Below are 16,657 nucleotides of genomic sequence, written 5' to 3' on the forward strand. Positions count from 1 at the left end.
TTCTCCAAAACAAAAATCTATAAAAATATTAACTATTTATCAGTTATTTGTTAATACAGTTATAATATTCAGTGTAATTAATTTTTCATTATAAGTTCAATGTTCATGTAACATTTGTTTATAAAGTTATTTTAGTATTTTAAATTAACATGTACTAGATTTCTTTTTAAGTTTTGTCTATTAGGTACATTGTTTGCTTTAAATCTTTAAATATCAAATAGCAATTGACCTTATTATTAAATGTTACTAAATTTATGATTGATTACAGTAGATAAATTAAATAGTCTATTTATTGTTAATGGCAGTATTAGAAAGGGTTTCTTTTACTGAAATTATTAACAGCCACTTAGCTATTTATTATTATGAATTTCTTATGTCATTTATTCTTTATGTAATAGTAGACTAATAAAATATGTCATACAATTAAAAATAGTCAATTTTGAGCATATTAAAAGCATGATGTACATTGCATTTAATGCGTGAGTATATGTGTGCGCATGCAGTGCATACACAGATGCGCATGCACACACACACACACACACACACACACACACACACACACACACATATATATATATATATATATATACTTATAAAAAATACAAAACCTTAAAAGTGTAATAAAATTTTCAATTATATTAAAATTTGAAGAAACTATTTTTCTTTAATACTTTTTCTACAAATAAGTTTTTATAAAATTTTTAGATAACATTGGAATTACTAACTAACTTTTATTAATAAATTTTTTTTTTTTTTAAGAATGTGTAAGATTCCTCTGTTAAAAAACTGTCTTTCTATAATTTTTTAGAAAACTGTTCTAAAATACTGAATATTTCTCAAAAATAATTTTTTTAACTCGCTGATTTCTAAAATAATTGTACCCTGAAGTTTGTGTACAAAATTTGTGTTATTTATAAACAAATTATATGATTGAAAAAAAAACAATCAGACAAGATAATAAGTAAACAGAACTTTTCAATAATGGAGAATGATTAATTATAAGATTCAGTGAATGAAATCTTTAAAAGTGAAAAAAAAAACAATAATTACTATGATGATTTTAATGTGAATGATGTTGAATAAATCAATCCAGAAATAATTGGAGAGATAGTTTAAAAAAGTCTGAAGAGAGAAAAAAATTTTAATGAGATGAATATTTTTTAAATGTTAATACTCTACTTAAAGGAATGCAAAATGTTTAAAAATAGATAATATTTTATTAAATTTTTTAAAACATTAAAAATAAAGTATGAAAAAACATTATTTACTGTTTTCAAAAATGTAATAAAATCTTTTAAAAATCCTGTATAAAAACACTAAATTAAAAAAAAATTATCATTGAATGTTTGTGATACAGATTTTTTAAAAACCTAAAGCTATAAGTAATTAATTAATTCCATCTTTCAAACCCGTTGAAATATTTGTTGTAATGTGAGTTCAAGAGATAATGTGCTATATATAATTTTTTAAATAAAATAATACAATATATATTTTCAATAAGACCTCATATTTCTTTTCAGCAAGCAGTTTTTGAAGCTCTAGATGAAATAATATTTAATTTCAATAAAGTTATATTAGAGAAAGATCAAAAAATTGAAACACAAAAACATACTATACATAATCTACAACGAAAATCATTGGAATGGGCGTTAAATGTTTGGTAAGTAAATCTATATTATCAGTATTTTTAAAAATCTCGAACTAGAAGTATTAAAAATTCTGTTCAAAAATTTAGATATTTCTTATTTCTGGCCTGATAGAAATTCTCGCAAACTCTGCAGTCTGAGACTTTTTTGATGTAGTCGATATAAGTTTGCAAATCTAAAATAAAAATTTTGTTTATTACAATGATCAAATTAATATTTCTGTTCTTATAAGAACAGAAACTCCTTTTCTTGTTTAGGGACAGGACACTAGGCTTAACTTCTGAAGTGCATTACGGTAAAACCATGCTTCTAATCTGCACTGAAAAAATTATACAGTAATTAATCTCACAACAAATATTATTGTATTCATTCTATCTTAGATAGTATGACATTTTCACACATTATGAAATTGACATTTCATATAATCCTCAGAAGCAATATCTAATGGTGGTCCCAGAGGCTAAAAAAAAAATAACCGTATTGTACAGGGTGTTCAACTTACAAGAGGCTTCAGCACTCAGTAGTTTATACTAAATGCATATTTTTGTTAAAATGCATATATTGGTGTGAGATGGGTAAAATGTTGTGAAATATTTTGGCGCAACTACTGGAGCTGGAGTTGAGAGGATTGCTTATTGTATACACATTTGAGTATTGCCAGTCTGAGTCAAGCATTGGATTTTAATAAGGCTTCATAATTGTGTGTTGAGATTAGATTCAGTTCGCATTGCAGTGAGGAGAATGCTGAAATGTTATTCATATCAAATGCAAGCTTTCCATGAGCTAACTAATGCTGAATATACTAAAAGGGTTCACTAACTGTCAATGGTTCAAGAACTTCATTAGAGGCAGCATTTTACTCAAATATTTTTTTACAGATGAAGCGTGGTTTCATCTTGCTGGGTATGTTAATAGTCAGCCTACTAGACCTGGGGTACTGAAAACCTGCAAATTTTCTTTGAATCTCCCTGACACCCACAAAAAATAGGCATATGGTGTGCAGTTTCAAGGTGACGAATAATATGACCCTTGTTTTTTTTTAAAAAATGGATGTTGCCGTCATCCACACCATAATTTTATTGAATAATTTCACCAAAAAATTATTCAACAGTTCATAGCCTTACTGCAAGAGGTTTATGGTTTATAGCCTTACTGTTGGTTGCAGCAAGATAGTACCATTTGCCATACAACTCACTCTACTGTAAAGATGCTACAGGATTTCTTCAGTGGAAGAATCATTTCTAAAGGATTGTGACCAGCAAGATTCCCTGATCTGACTAGACCAGATTTCTTTCTATAGAGTTACCTGAAAGAAATTGTTTATAGGAACAATCCACACACCCTGCAGGAATTGAAGATAAACATTACAAATGCCAACCAGAAAAAGGGTACAGCTAACAAGAGTAGCCAGGAACATGGTCAAACGTGTTGACAAGAGCATAGAAATTGATGGACATCATTTTCATCAACCTGTTGAAATACCCAGTTGAATACTTTGACATTGTAGTCATACTGTATTATTTGTTTATTTGTATCCCTAATTGAAGCTTCAATAGAAGTTATTTTAAAATATTGGACAGTTGCTATATTACTGATTAAACATTGTACAAATTTTTTTTAATTTGTTTTCCATTCTTATACAATAAACAGTCATTGTACAGAAATATTATGTTGTATCAAAGTGGCTAATTGTAGGACATTACACCTATTGTGGTCATTTATCTATCATCGTACAATTTACTTTTTTATTCGTTTATATATACTGTTAGTCACAGTATGTTAAGATACTTTATTTTTACCTATTGAAATTAGTAAATAAATGTTGGTTTTTATTTGTTTTTGTTTCATTATCTCTTCAAAGGTTTTTTTTAGAAGCAATGTTTTTCACTTGTTTTAGATCATCTGTCACTAAACCTGATTTGATACTAATCTCCTCTCTTCTAAATAATCGTTTAATGTCAACATATATATTTTATTAGGGAAGGTCAGTTTTCTGTTTTATACATACTCCATTCTGTGTGTCTGTTATTTTACCCTGTGAGGGCTACCTACAAAGAATCCAAACTTTATATTAGACAGTATTTTATTTGGTAATTAATTCATTACTTTGGCTTATCTTCTTCAAAATACTTCCCTACTTGTTAATGCACTTCTGCTAAAGTTTTTTTACTGTTTTTTTACTTTAGTAACCATTTTCTGTCGGATAACAACATTATCCTTTCATGTTTTTAAATTTTCCTCCTTCCCATCCACTATAACAATACAATTTTTAAAAGCACATGGAATATAACAACAGATACTAACTTGCTTTTTCTTTTTATTAGGAATTAGTGAATTCTTTGAGCATGACATTCCAGTCAGAAATGAAATTTCCTTTTGTAAAAGTAACATGCTAGTTTACTGCATATTAAAATTATTATGTTTAGTATTGAAGAAAAAGTTTACAATTTGGCTCATTGTTAAATTTTCCTGATCTCACAAATTTATCTACATAGATTTATAGAACTTTAAATTATTTAAATATTCATAACTATTCTGGATATTTGTAACTTAACAAAATTTTTTTGGATGAAACAATCAGTAAATCTAAAGAAAATTATATTCAGCTAAAATAAAAGAATGAATTTGTATACAGAGCACAGTATTATGATTTAAATGTGTATTGTGGATGTGGCAAATAGCAGCATGTTTTCATACAAGATGGCAATTCCATGAGTACTATGAGCTATTGATTGCTCTACTTATAAGCATAAAATTCACATGAAATGAAATCTGATAAAGCAGAAAATGAATCATATCAGATTGTAATAGAGGTGTTACACATTTTGAGAGAAAAGAGATAAAAGTATCAGTAAAGAAGATGAGATTATAGAACAATGAAATCTTATTACTTGTGCTCAGTCATGTAATGCAAAAAATCGGGAAGTAATTTTTTATGTGTACTTTTAATTAGTTTATTTTTTTTATTTTTTACAGTGATAAAACTAAAACGTGTAAAAATTGTAGTCAAGAAGTATTTCAATCATTATCTGAACTTCAGCAGATAATATCATCCAAGGAATTCTTACCTTTCCAATCAGATAAGTCTGTTACATCTCCAACCAGCAGCTTTTCATCAAATTGAGAATAACGTTTTTTTATTTAAAAGTATGTAATATTATATTTCATATACCAGATTGAATCATTAACATTAGTTATAAATTTTGAAGAATCTCAAAAAAGTACAATATTAATAAAGCAGTATATTCATTTTATGTACATACTGATACAATTGTAATTAGATTATAAAATTGGTAATTATTTTTCATTTTTGTAAATATAAATATAATAATATTGCTTAAAGTATTTAAAATCTCATATATCCTATAATCTGGTTTTTACATGAATTTGTTATTTTATTATGTACACATGTTGATGTACAGCACTTTATTTTATGAATTTTATTTGTGATTATATTTAAGTAATTATTAGATTTATGTTTAAACATTTGCCATGTTGTTATAAATATACTAGGGATCTGTGATGGTTCCCAAACTGTATTAGGCGAATTTCAAAGAGTTTATTATATAAATTAACTGAAGTATACTTTATGTTATCCCAAAAAGATACTCATTTCATTGACTTGCAGTTATTAGATCATGTATTTCTTACTAAAATAAGTATTAAGTAGATATCTTTAGTTTACAGAGTTCATTGGGGAAAGAAGTTAATATTGCTATTAAAATGTATGAGTTAGTAAATCACACATTGTTTTAATGATTTTATTATTATTTCAATTGTCTTAATACTACTTTTAGTTTTTGAATAAGTCTTCCTATTTTAAAATTGTCTGAAAAGAGTATTCTTTTTGGGGGAGGTCATATAATTAGAACATGAGAGCTAACAGACCGTGAGTTGTAAACATTGGGTATCGCTATTGTAAGCTTATCAATAAACACAAAAAAAATTATTCAGAAAACATATTTATTTTATTGAAAAAGAGTTTTGTTTTTATTTCTGTTGTGCCAGTGGCAATGATTGTGCTTAAAATGTTGTGCTTAGAACATAAAATATAAGCTATAGCTTAAAAAAACAAAATATAAAACTAAAAACATTTTATTAGTTCTAGAATATTCATTTCTGAGTAATTTTTTAATTATGTCTAATTCATTCATAAAATATTGAAGTAAAAAAAAATTATTATTTTCTGCTAATATTATAAGTTTATTTACTTATTTTAAATTAACTTATGACATAATAATTAAATAGAGACTAGCAAATGTAATTCAACATACATCTAATTTCTAATAGTGTTCAAAGGAAAATTTTATGAAATGTTACTATGATTTGATTATGTTATTTGATTTATTATTGAAATATAGTTACTCTAGTGATTTTGAAACTATTTAATTATTAGTAGTCATGCATTCTATACTTTAATGGGTAATACATATTTGTGGAACTGTAAAATGTAAAAATACTAAATGAAAGACTTAAGAAGTAAATCTCATGTTAAAATTATTTAACTGTAAATTTATTTCTTTTATTTGTAAGAATATATGAGTTTAACGTTTTAATATTTTATTGCCGTAAAATCTATTCATAATAATATCACTCATTTATAATAATATTATGGAAATACAGGTAGGTATCATAGAAAATGCAACTTTTTGTTGGGTTCAGTAAAATGTGTAATTTTAATTTGATTCAGTGTTAACAGAATTGATAGATCTTGTGACAAGCATTGCAACTGATAAGTGCCTTACTATGTTCATGTTTCATGTTCATTACTGTAATTCTTGATTGTTTCTTATTAACCAAAGTGGAATTCCATTATAAATCTCAATGTTAATGTTATATATCATTATTAAAATCATATATCTTTTTCCATTACAGAAAAAAAGATTCTTGCACTGCAATTAATCATGTTCTGAAATATGTCAGATGTTGGATGTATCAGTTTGAGGCAAAGTGAACAGTCTCTACCGTTCACTTTTCCTCAAAAATGTGAATTATGTACATGAACATCTCTTTGTTCATGTACGTAATTCACATATAACTGAATTCTAATCAGTGGGTTTTTTTATATGGAACGTTCTGTAAACATAATACTATTGTAGTATAATTTGATCTAAAGCCTACATAGATTCTTTCTACATAGATAAATGCTGATGACTTAGTATGTATATATATATATATGTCAACATTTTTACTTCTAGTAATACTTTTTCTGTCACTTTGTGGTTATTGTTGGTAATCCTTCCTAGTTTACTTCATAGATATCAAAATACTCTAATTGTAATTGCTTTTCTTTTACTAATTCTACATAGTAATTAAAGCAATGAACTCAATTATATGTTAGATATAAAGTTTTTTCTAAGAAGAAAATTTTTTACCAAAAAATTTTTAAGTCGTGCTATATATAAGGTAGGTTTGGTATTAGCAATATACATTTTAAATATTAAAAACATTTCTAGGAGAGACATTTAAATAACAAGATTTCTTGGTATATTTATGTACTGTTATTTATTTATTATAGTACTGAACTTAAAATTCTTGATTCAGAGTTACACTAAATAGTTATAACTCAGACTTAGGGGGTGGCTCCCTAAATTGTCATAATTGCTTATTTCAAAATAATAGATTTCAATTCTACTTACAAAAAATATTTTATAGATGATTTTGTTTTTGGTCTTTCTCTTCCTCTTTTATCGGGTCAGTTTTTGGGTTTAAGGATTATTAGTTTGTGGTTAGCGGTATACTTTACAGAAGGATGTATCCTAATGTTAGATTTAATATTATGCGATCATAAAATCAAAAGGACTTCAAGTCCGGTGGTGTTAGTGAACTCTTATCTAAAAAAAAATATTATAGTTTACATTTTAAAATTATGTATGTAAAATCAGATATAAAGTTTTATATATTGTTGTTACATTCATTTATAATGCTTTCAATCCAAGGATTAAATTATTAATAATAATAGTAGGTATTTATCAAATTATTACAATCACAGTTAATATACAAGAAAAACCGCTTACCAACAATTGAATTTGACATGTTCAAGCGCTTTTGGAATTAAATTCCATCTTCTGGAACTCTCATATTCATCCTATTTATGACATTAATTAAAACTTCATGTGTAAATTGTAAGAAAATTGATATTTGCATAAAAACATAACAGTTGGTTGTCATATGTTTTAAAAATTATGTCAATGTCCTGTCAATTTGATGGTCTCAACTGTTGTGTTAATATAACTATATTATTATAGTTATATTAACTGTAACTACTTTATATAAGCAGGTTAAAAAGTAATAATAGATTATGTTGGCCAAACTGATCCAATTTCCTTTTAACACAACAGTTGAGACCACCAAATTGACATTGACACAATTTTAAAACATGATGACCAACTGTTATGTTTTTACACAAATATCACAATTTACTTCATTAACTATAACTATATATTTATACCAACGAGCCATGCTTAACAAAATTATTATTATAGTCATTACTAGTATGATAACTTTTATCCCCTACCTCCCAGAGCTGGACCCGCATTTAAGCATTAACGCAGCCCTGGGAGGTGCCTTTCCCTCTAACCACCAGGAAGGAGCAATAACCAAGCCTGGGTATGCTTTTCCCAGTAGTCGGGACTTGGTCTTTTAGTATCTTACCTCAAGTAAGAGCACTCCTGAGAGGAGGCACTCCTTCTGGGACTCTATCTTAATTGCGTGGGAAGTTAGCATTTCCAGTGCTTCATCACCGTCACCCACCCGAGCTAGCCCAGACTAATGACAACTCTGCAGAGGGCTGTCCATCACTCACTTCTGAGCATTTTACTTATGACATTATCTACAGTCACTGTTTCCACTTGAAGCTCACAATTGTGGAGCTCTTGTACCCATCTGTCACAATTAAACACGATGTGTTCAATTCTGTCCCCATTATTGCAATAAGTACGCACATCGTCATAGGCCCTCCACCTCTCGAAAAATACCCCCAAAAAGCCACATGTCTGGTCAGAAACTGGGTGAGCCAATAACTCAGTTCACCAAATCCTTTCCTGAACCAACTTCTGTGATTCGTATTTTAATCTCAGAAGATGGTGACAGTTTATGTAATTTTTTGTATTCTGTTTGAGAAGTAAAATATTAATACTTATTTTTATCCTGTTCTAATTGTAAACTGGTTCTTGAACATTAGCACTGTCTATTAAAAAATCTTCTTTTCCATAGATATCCTTTACAAATTACTTCTCTGAGAAAACTACAAAGTTTTCTCAATAAATTTCATGAGTACATTTTTCTTATAATGCTGCACCTGATGGAAATCTAAAATGTAATTTAAAATCTTGTTAATTTTTTATTGTGATTTGATTTTCAGCCTGGAACTCAACATTTTAATATCATCTTTTAATAGCCAATTTTGTGAAACTAGATAACTGTTTTCTGTTTAGCCTCCGGAACCATCATAAGGTATTACTTCAGAGGAAGTATAGTCTTGTACAGTCTTAGGTTGACTATTCCTGAGATGTGTGGTTAATTGAAATACAACTACCAAAGAACACTGGTATCCATGATCTAGTATTCAAATCCATATAAAAGTAACGGCCTTTACTAGGATTTGAATCTTAAAACTCTGGACTTTGAGATCAGCTGATTTGCGATTATGAGTTCACCACTAGACCAACCCAGTCGGTTGAAACTAGATAACTATACAAGGATACAGAAAAATAAAATGTTTTAAAAGTTGTAATGTTTTGAAATATAATCACAAAAACAGAAGAAAAAAAATGGAGCCACAGAAATATAAATGATAAAGACAAGTGTTTATGAGGAACTGGCTTTCAGATGCTATATGACCACTAATGGCATTTCATCACACTGGTGGGATGTTTGGATTTAAGAATATTAGTTGCTATAGGCCTCACTCAAATTCCCTGATGTTGGTTAACTTGACAACTGTTTTTTTTTATTATCGGACATGGAACGTTCTAGAGACATCTGTTTACTGTGGGTCTGCTGCATCAGTCTTCAAAGACAACAGTACAAATCAGTTTTTATATGTCAGGTCATTTGGTACTTGCCTTTCAGGTGTAGAAATATCTAATTTACAGGAAAAATCCTAATATTTGTTGAGATAGATTAGATTAGCAGTATTTTTTGGAGTGCTCATTAAGTATATCAACTAAAAAAAAATCACAGGCTTTCTCAAAAACATAGCAGTGTAAATCAGGGCAGGATTTAAAATTAATTATAAAAAACAAAAATTTTTTTAGAGCTAGTTTACATTTTTTCTTATGTCCATCTTTCTACAAATTCTATTCACATGGAAAAATTCATTATTCATAGGTCACTATTCATTATGGGAAAAGTAACAATTTTGTACTTATGATCAACAAGTTTTAAGTACTTATAGTATTTGATTTAGAGTTTTCTTTTCTCTTCATGCTTTTCTCAAGTAACTACTTTTTATGGCCTTATTATAAATTCTCTTACGACTTGCAAGTTGCTTTTAAAGAAAAGATTTGTAATTTTTGAAAAAATATTTATTCCATGCACTTTCTTTAATATGTTACGAAATCATGGAAAAAAGTAGTAGGGGCAATTAGCGTAACCTAAAATGCATTTAAATCTAAGTTCATCTTAGTCATCTTAAATCTTTATTAATTCTTACTCTTCTTAATCTTTACTTATTACTTTTTAATTCATTATAAAAACATTTTTCTTGGTTAAATTAAAAAAGTATAATAAAATTAAGTTGATCAAAAAAAAAGATGTCTATAGATAGATGTGTATGATAAATGATGTAATTTGTTGAATACCAATTAGGATGAAATACACATAATAAGATGTTGAGGGCTGCTATTTTATACTGCTTGGTTTAAAGTTTGAAATGCTTTAAAGCAGTGATAGTCAACCTTTTTATACCTACCGCCCACTTTTGTGTCTCTTTTAGCAGTAACATTTTCTAACCGCCCACCGGTTCCACAGTATGGAGATTTGTAAAGTAGGGATGTTACTTTATAAAATTTATAAAGCAGAGTTACAGCAAGTAATTCTGCTATGAAAATTTTTTAAAAAGTCAATTAAATTTAAAAAAAGGATAGTGCTATAGTATCAGACAAAATCCCTGCCACCCACATGAAAGCTGGAACGCTCACTAGTTGAGTGGGAGGGACCAGGTTGACTACCACTGCTTTAAAGGGTAATAGTAATTATGAAATAAATGATTCATCATGGCAGTTCTTTTGCTTTTACTTTAATTAGTTTATTTGTTGTAACAGGTATTGTTACTTTTAATATTGTACTGTGTTATCAACTAAATACTGTATTTAAATAAATAAGCAGCTATGTGCCTTTATTAAGTGCATTATTCTTAGTATGGATATTTAGCATAATAATTTATTATTTTCACAACTTTTAACCAAAAAGAAAAAAAATTACTGTGATATACTTTTCTTTAGCTTTTAATATTGTTACATATTATTGTTATCTCTTGGTATGTGCGTTACTAAATAATAAATAGATATTAATAAAACAATAAATTATTTTATTCTTTATGTACTGTGGGTGACAAAAAACTGTTTTACAAGTTTAAAATAATCACTACTACTTCTGTAAATCCCGTTTACCTGAATTAAGCAAAACTGAAAGTAATTTAGGTAAATAATAATCTAACATTAATAGAATAAATTAATCTTCATTGTATTGCTTTTATTATAACATAAAATTATAATTTACTTAATTTCAATTTTTTTCCCTTTTTTACACTAGGTTTGATTCTAAAATCAAATGTTTATCTGATTCAGTTTTTTTTTTAAAATTGTATTTTTTGTTGTTTTTCACAAAACCAGCATAATTTTTTTTAAAAATGAAACTTGTTTTTATCAGGATTATTTTTATGAAGACAAATATTAAAAATTAAAAAACATGACTACCAAAAATAAAAACATTGCTCTGTAATATTTTTATTTTTGTCTTCAGTCATTTGACTGGTTTGATGCAGCTCTCCAAGATTCCCTATCTAGTGCTAGTCGTTTCATTTCAGTATACCCTCTACATCCTACACCCCTAACAATTTGTTTTACATATTCCAAACGTGGCCTGCCTACATAATTTTTTCCTTCTACCTGTCCTTCCAATATTAAAGCGACTATTCTAGGATGCCTTAGTATGTGGCCTATAAGTCTGTCTCTTCTTTTAATTATATTTTTCCAAATGTTTCTTTCTTCATCTATTTGCCGCAATACCTCTTCATTTGTCACTTTATCCACCCATCTGATTTTTAACATTCTCCTATAGCACCGCATTTCAAAAGCTTCTAATCTTTTCTTCTCAGATACTCCGATCGTCCAAGTTTCACTTCCATATAAAGCGACACTCCAAACATACACTTTCAAAAATCTTTTCCTGACATTTAAATTAATTTTTGATGTAAACAAATTATATTTCTTACTGAAGGCTCGTTTAGCTTGTGCTATTCGGCATTTTATATCGCTCTTGCTTCGTCCATCTTTAGTAATTCTACTTTCCAAATAACAAAATTCTTCTACCTCCATAATCTTTTCTCCTCCTATTTTCATTCAGTGGTCCATCTTTGTTATTTCTACTATATTTCATTACTTTTGTTTTGTTCTTGTTTATTTTCATGCGATAGTTCTTGCGTAGGACTTCATCTATGCCGTTCATTGTTTCTTCTAAATCCCTTTTACTCTCGGCTAGAATTACTATATCATCAGCAAATCGTAGCATCTTTATCTTTTCACCTTGTACTGTTACTCCGAATCTAAATTGTTCTTTAACATCATTAACTGCTAGTTCCATGTAAAGATTAAAAAGTAACGGAGATAGGGAACATCCTTGTCGGACTCCCTTTCTTATTACGGCTTCTTTCTATGTTCTTCAATTATTACTGTTGCTGTTTGGTTCCTGTACATGTTAGCAATTGTTCTTCTATCTCTGTATTTGAACCCTAACTTTTTTAAAATGCTGAACATTTTATTCCAGTCTACGTTATCGAATGCCTTTTCTAGGTCTATAAACGCCAAGTATGTTGGTTTGTTTTTCTTTAATCTTCCTTCTACTATTAATCTGAGGCCTAAAATTGCTTCCTTTGTCCCTATACTTTTCCTGAAACCAAATTAGTCTTCTCCTAACATTTCTTCCACTCTCCTCTCAATTCTTCTGTATAGAATTTAGTTAAGATTTTTGATGCATGACTAGTTAAACTAATTGTTCTGTATTCTTCACATTTATCTACCCCTGCTTTCTTTGGTATCATGACTATAACACTTTTTTTGAAGTCTGACGGAAATTCCCCTTTTTCATAAATATTACACACCAGTTTGTATAATCTATCAATCGCTTCCTCACCTGCACTGCGCAGTAATTCTACAGGTATTCCGTCTATTCCAGGAGCCTTTCTGCCATTTAAATCATTTAATGCTGTCTTAAATTCAGATCTCAGTATTGTTTCTCCCATTTCATCCTCCTCAACTTCCTCTATAACACCATTTTCTAATTCATTTCCTCCGTATAACTCTTCAATATATCCACCCATCTATCGACTTTACCTTTCGTATTATATATTGGTGTACCATCTTTGTTTAACACATTATTAGATTTTAATTTATGTACCCCAAAATTTTCCTTAACTTTCCTGTATGCTCAGTCTATTTTACCAATGTTCATTTCTCTTTCCACTTCTGAACACTTTTCTTTAATCCATTCTTCTTTCGCCAGTTTGCCCTTCCTGTTTATAGCATTTCTTAATTGCCGTAGAATGTTATTTTTTAATTTTCTGGTGACCCCTTCCTTAGTAGTCCCCACCCGGAGATCCGAACGGGGGACTAGTTTACCTCCAGAATATTTTATCAAGGAAGGCGCCTCCATCATTGCTATATGAAAATGCAGAGAGCCTCATTTTCTTGGAAAAAAAGCAGCTGTAGTTTTCCATTGCTTTCAGCTGTGCAGTACTCAGAGGATTGAGTGATGTTGATATGGCCGTTTAAATCATTGTGACTCACCCCCCTAACAACTACTGAAGAGCTGCTGCCCTCTTTCAGGAATCATTCCTTAGTCTGGCTCTCAACAGATACCTCTCCGATATGGTTGCACCTTCGATCTAGCTACTCTGTATCCCTGAGCACTCAAGCCCCCTCACCAACGGCAAGGTCTCATGATTCATAGAGGAGGCTCTGTAATATAGGATAATTAAAGAGCATGCGAGTGACAATTTTGTATATAGTATAATTTTTTTTAGATTTATTTAAAAATATATATATATATATATATAGCCTATGACATTCCCAGTAATGTAAGGATTCCAACGCAGGGTTATACATCTAAACTGGTTCAGCCATTTAGCTGCTACAGTGGAACATAAATATATACATACAGCCTAAATAAACTATACACTTCTTTTGGGAAATCATGTAAATATACCAAAGAGAATACCAAGCAGTTACAATTAAATTAATTTATTCGGTCTTGTTTTTGCATTTAAAGAAGATCAGTTTTTCTATATCCGTATGTACTGTACCCTTAGTGTATGATGTTTGTTTGTTTTATCGTATAATATAAAGAAAGAACCTTCTTAATTTTTAATTTATTTTATTACATTGTTGTCTCAAAAGTAGTAAACCCCATTTGATTTATTTTATTAGTTAACAGTATTTTGAGTTGCTATTAAAATTTAAAAATATATATTTATGTATTGAAGCCCTGTGGATTTGATTGGAGATTATTTATGAAATAATTTTGAGCCATATGACCATTCATGTGCCAATCATGATAGATCCTAGCCAAATTGGCCAATACTTGCAAATTTTCTTGTTAGAAATTGCTAATTATATGCCCTTTTGAGTAGGAATCACTCCTGGTTTATTCCTATTGACACTATCCTTGATGAATCCTCCAAGGAAAAAATAGGAGCTGTGGTGATCTTGGAGCTAATGGTTCCATTGCAAGACATGTACTTCCCATAAGTACATTATAAATTTCTGATATTTAAATGTATTTTTAGATAGATAAATTACATATAAATTCATTTAAAAAAAAATTAAATTTTGATCTGTTAAACAAAAGATCTAATAAATGGGGTTTTACTAAAGTAATAAGCAAGTCTAATCTTTATTTTATACACCAAGAATTTTTTTTAACATTATATATTTTATTATTAATTTATTTTAATATAGAAATGATTCATTTTTAAGTATATAGAATGTATTTCCAGAAGCATTTTTGAAACTAATCCGTGAAGGATAATATTCTAGCATTTGAGTTAAAAAAAAAATTCATTACATTTTGATTTTTTTTTATACTATTCCATGAATTTATTATACTATCCCTAATATTAATAGTATCACATAATAAATGAAAAGCATGGTAATATTTACTGTATTTGTGCCTTAAATTATTGATAATAAATTTATGTTACGTGAATTTTTGAATTTGAGTATTTTGTTGATTCACTTGATATTTTATTATATTATTGTTATGTATTATTGTGTATAAGTGCATGTGTTTATTGCGCATGATGCATGTAAGCAGTATTAGCATTTGAATATATATTATATGATTAAATTATACATTTGTGTAGTAATAATTGACTTTATTAAACTATGTATAAAATTTTGTTTGAAATTAAAGTGAAAAATATTGTTATCAAAAAAAATTTTCATTTTTTTAAAATTTTTTATTTATAAATTTCAATCTTATGAATTTTTGTCATTGCATCACACTTATTATTGCAGTTGACCTCAGTGAATTCCTCCAGTGTGTTTAGGCATAATCCCGTTGTATATACTTTGTTCCATAAATTTGTGGGTCCTGGTAGTCAACCTTTTTATACCTACCGCCCACTTTTGTGTCTCTGTTAGTAGTAAAATTCTAACTTCCCACTGGTTCCACAGTAGTGGTGGTTTGTAAAGTAGGGAAGTAACTTTACTTTATAAAATTTGTAAAGCAGAGTTACAGAAAGTTAAAGCATATAATAGTAATTAATTAGCAAATACTTATGTTGGACTTTCACTAAGTTTGGGAGAATAAATCTTTATAAGACAACTTATAATGTTTTGTTTGAAGCTGTAGGCACGTCCTCACTCTCACAAATCTAACTGTGTACTGATTAGATGCACGAGCTATTCTGGAACAAGGCTCTTTTGTTTGTGGTTGCACTATAGCGCAGTGCCATTTAGTTTTAGTTATGTAACGTGAACTAAACTTTTGCGTGGTGATACAAATAGTTTATTTTTTTAATTTTAATTGTCACAAAGAATTTTATGAAAACTTAATGAAAATGTTTTTTAAATAATGCTATGAAAATTTTTTAAAAAGTCAATTAAATTAAAAAAAAAGGAAAGTGCCTACAGTATCGGACAAAATCCCTGCCACCCACCATGAAAGCTGGAATTTTTCATTCCAAATAGCTCAAAAATTTCCAGTGTTAGGAAATATTTATTTAATTTGCTGACATTTTAGCCATTTCATTATAAACAAAGTTTTACTTTGATTATAATAATAAAAAATATAATATTGCTGCGTGTTTGCAGTTAAACCAGGATATTGAGAGACTGACAAACTAAAAATTTCTTACAATTTATTACTCTAGAAACATATAAACAAAATAAATAATAATAATAATGACAATGTTTATATATAACACAAAATAGTAAAAAAAAAAAGGACAAGATTTGTTTTGATGACAGTTAAATTATAAGAACCAGAATACAGTCCCATTTAATAAAAACATTAAAATGGCTGATAGAAAGTAACATTGCAGGAACAACAAGATAACAATAGTACAGTCTAAGTTCATAAAATTCACTTTCTGCATTCTTTTACTGTTTACAATAGAACTATCCTACACTTTATGGATGAGTAGAATACGGTCTGTTTCACTAGTATTTACCAATAACTCACCACTCGTTGCCCACGTTGGAATACTCGTGATGTACTCTTCACTAATTGTTACCACACACTTATTAATATCACCATCACCATCACTGCATCAAACTTGGGCTAGTGAA

The 16,657-nt window shown here is 28.6% G+C and overlaps 1 protein-coding gene across 3 annotated transcripts in view; it reads left to right on the plus strand.

Annotated features, from left to right (window-relative positions):
• The window catches only part of Snx16 (sorting nexin 16), a 38,680-nt gene that overhangs the window by 18,580 nt on the left and 3,443 nt on the right, over nucleotides 1-16,657 (plus strand). For 2 of the 3 annotated variants that reach the window (XM_075372882.1, XM_075372880.1), the window contains exons 6-7: nucleotides 1,521-1,660; nucleotides 4,623-5,854. In XM_075372882.1, the coding sequence (XP_075228997.1) occupies nucleotides 1,521-1,660; nucleotides 4,623-4,770 (288 nt within the window). In that variant the 3' untranslated portion in view covers nucleotides 4,771-5,854. Of the gene's footprint in view, nucleotides 1-1,520; nucleotides 1,661-4,622; nucleotides 5,855-16,657 lie in introns of those variants that run through there. The other variant, XM_075372881.1, reaches the window with a different exon arrangement.

The sequence above is a fragment of the Lycorma delicatula genome, chromosome 8 (assembly GCF_047948215.1).
Source record: "Lycorma delicatula isolate Av1 chromosome 8, ASM4794821v1, whole genome shotgun sequence".
Lineage (NCBI taxonomy): Eukaryota > Metazoa > Arthropoda > Insecta > Hemiptera > Fulgoridae > Lycorma > Lycorma delicatula.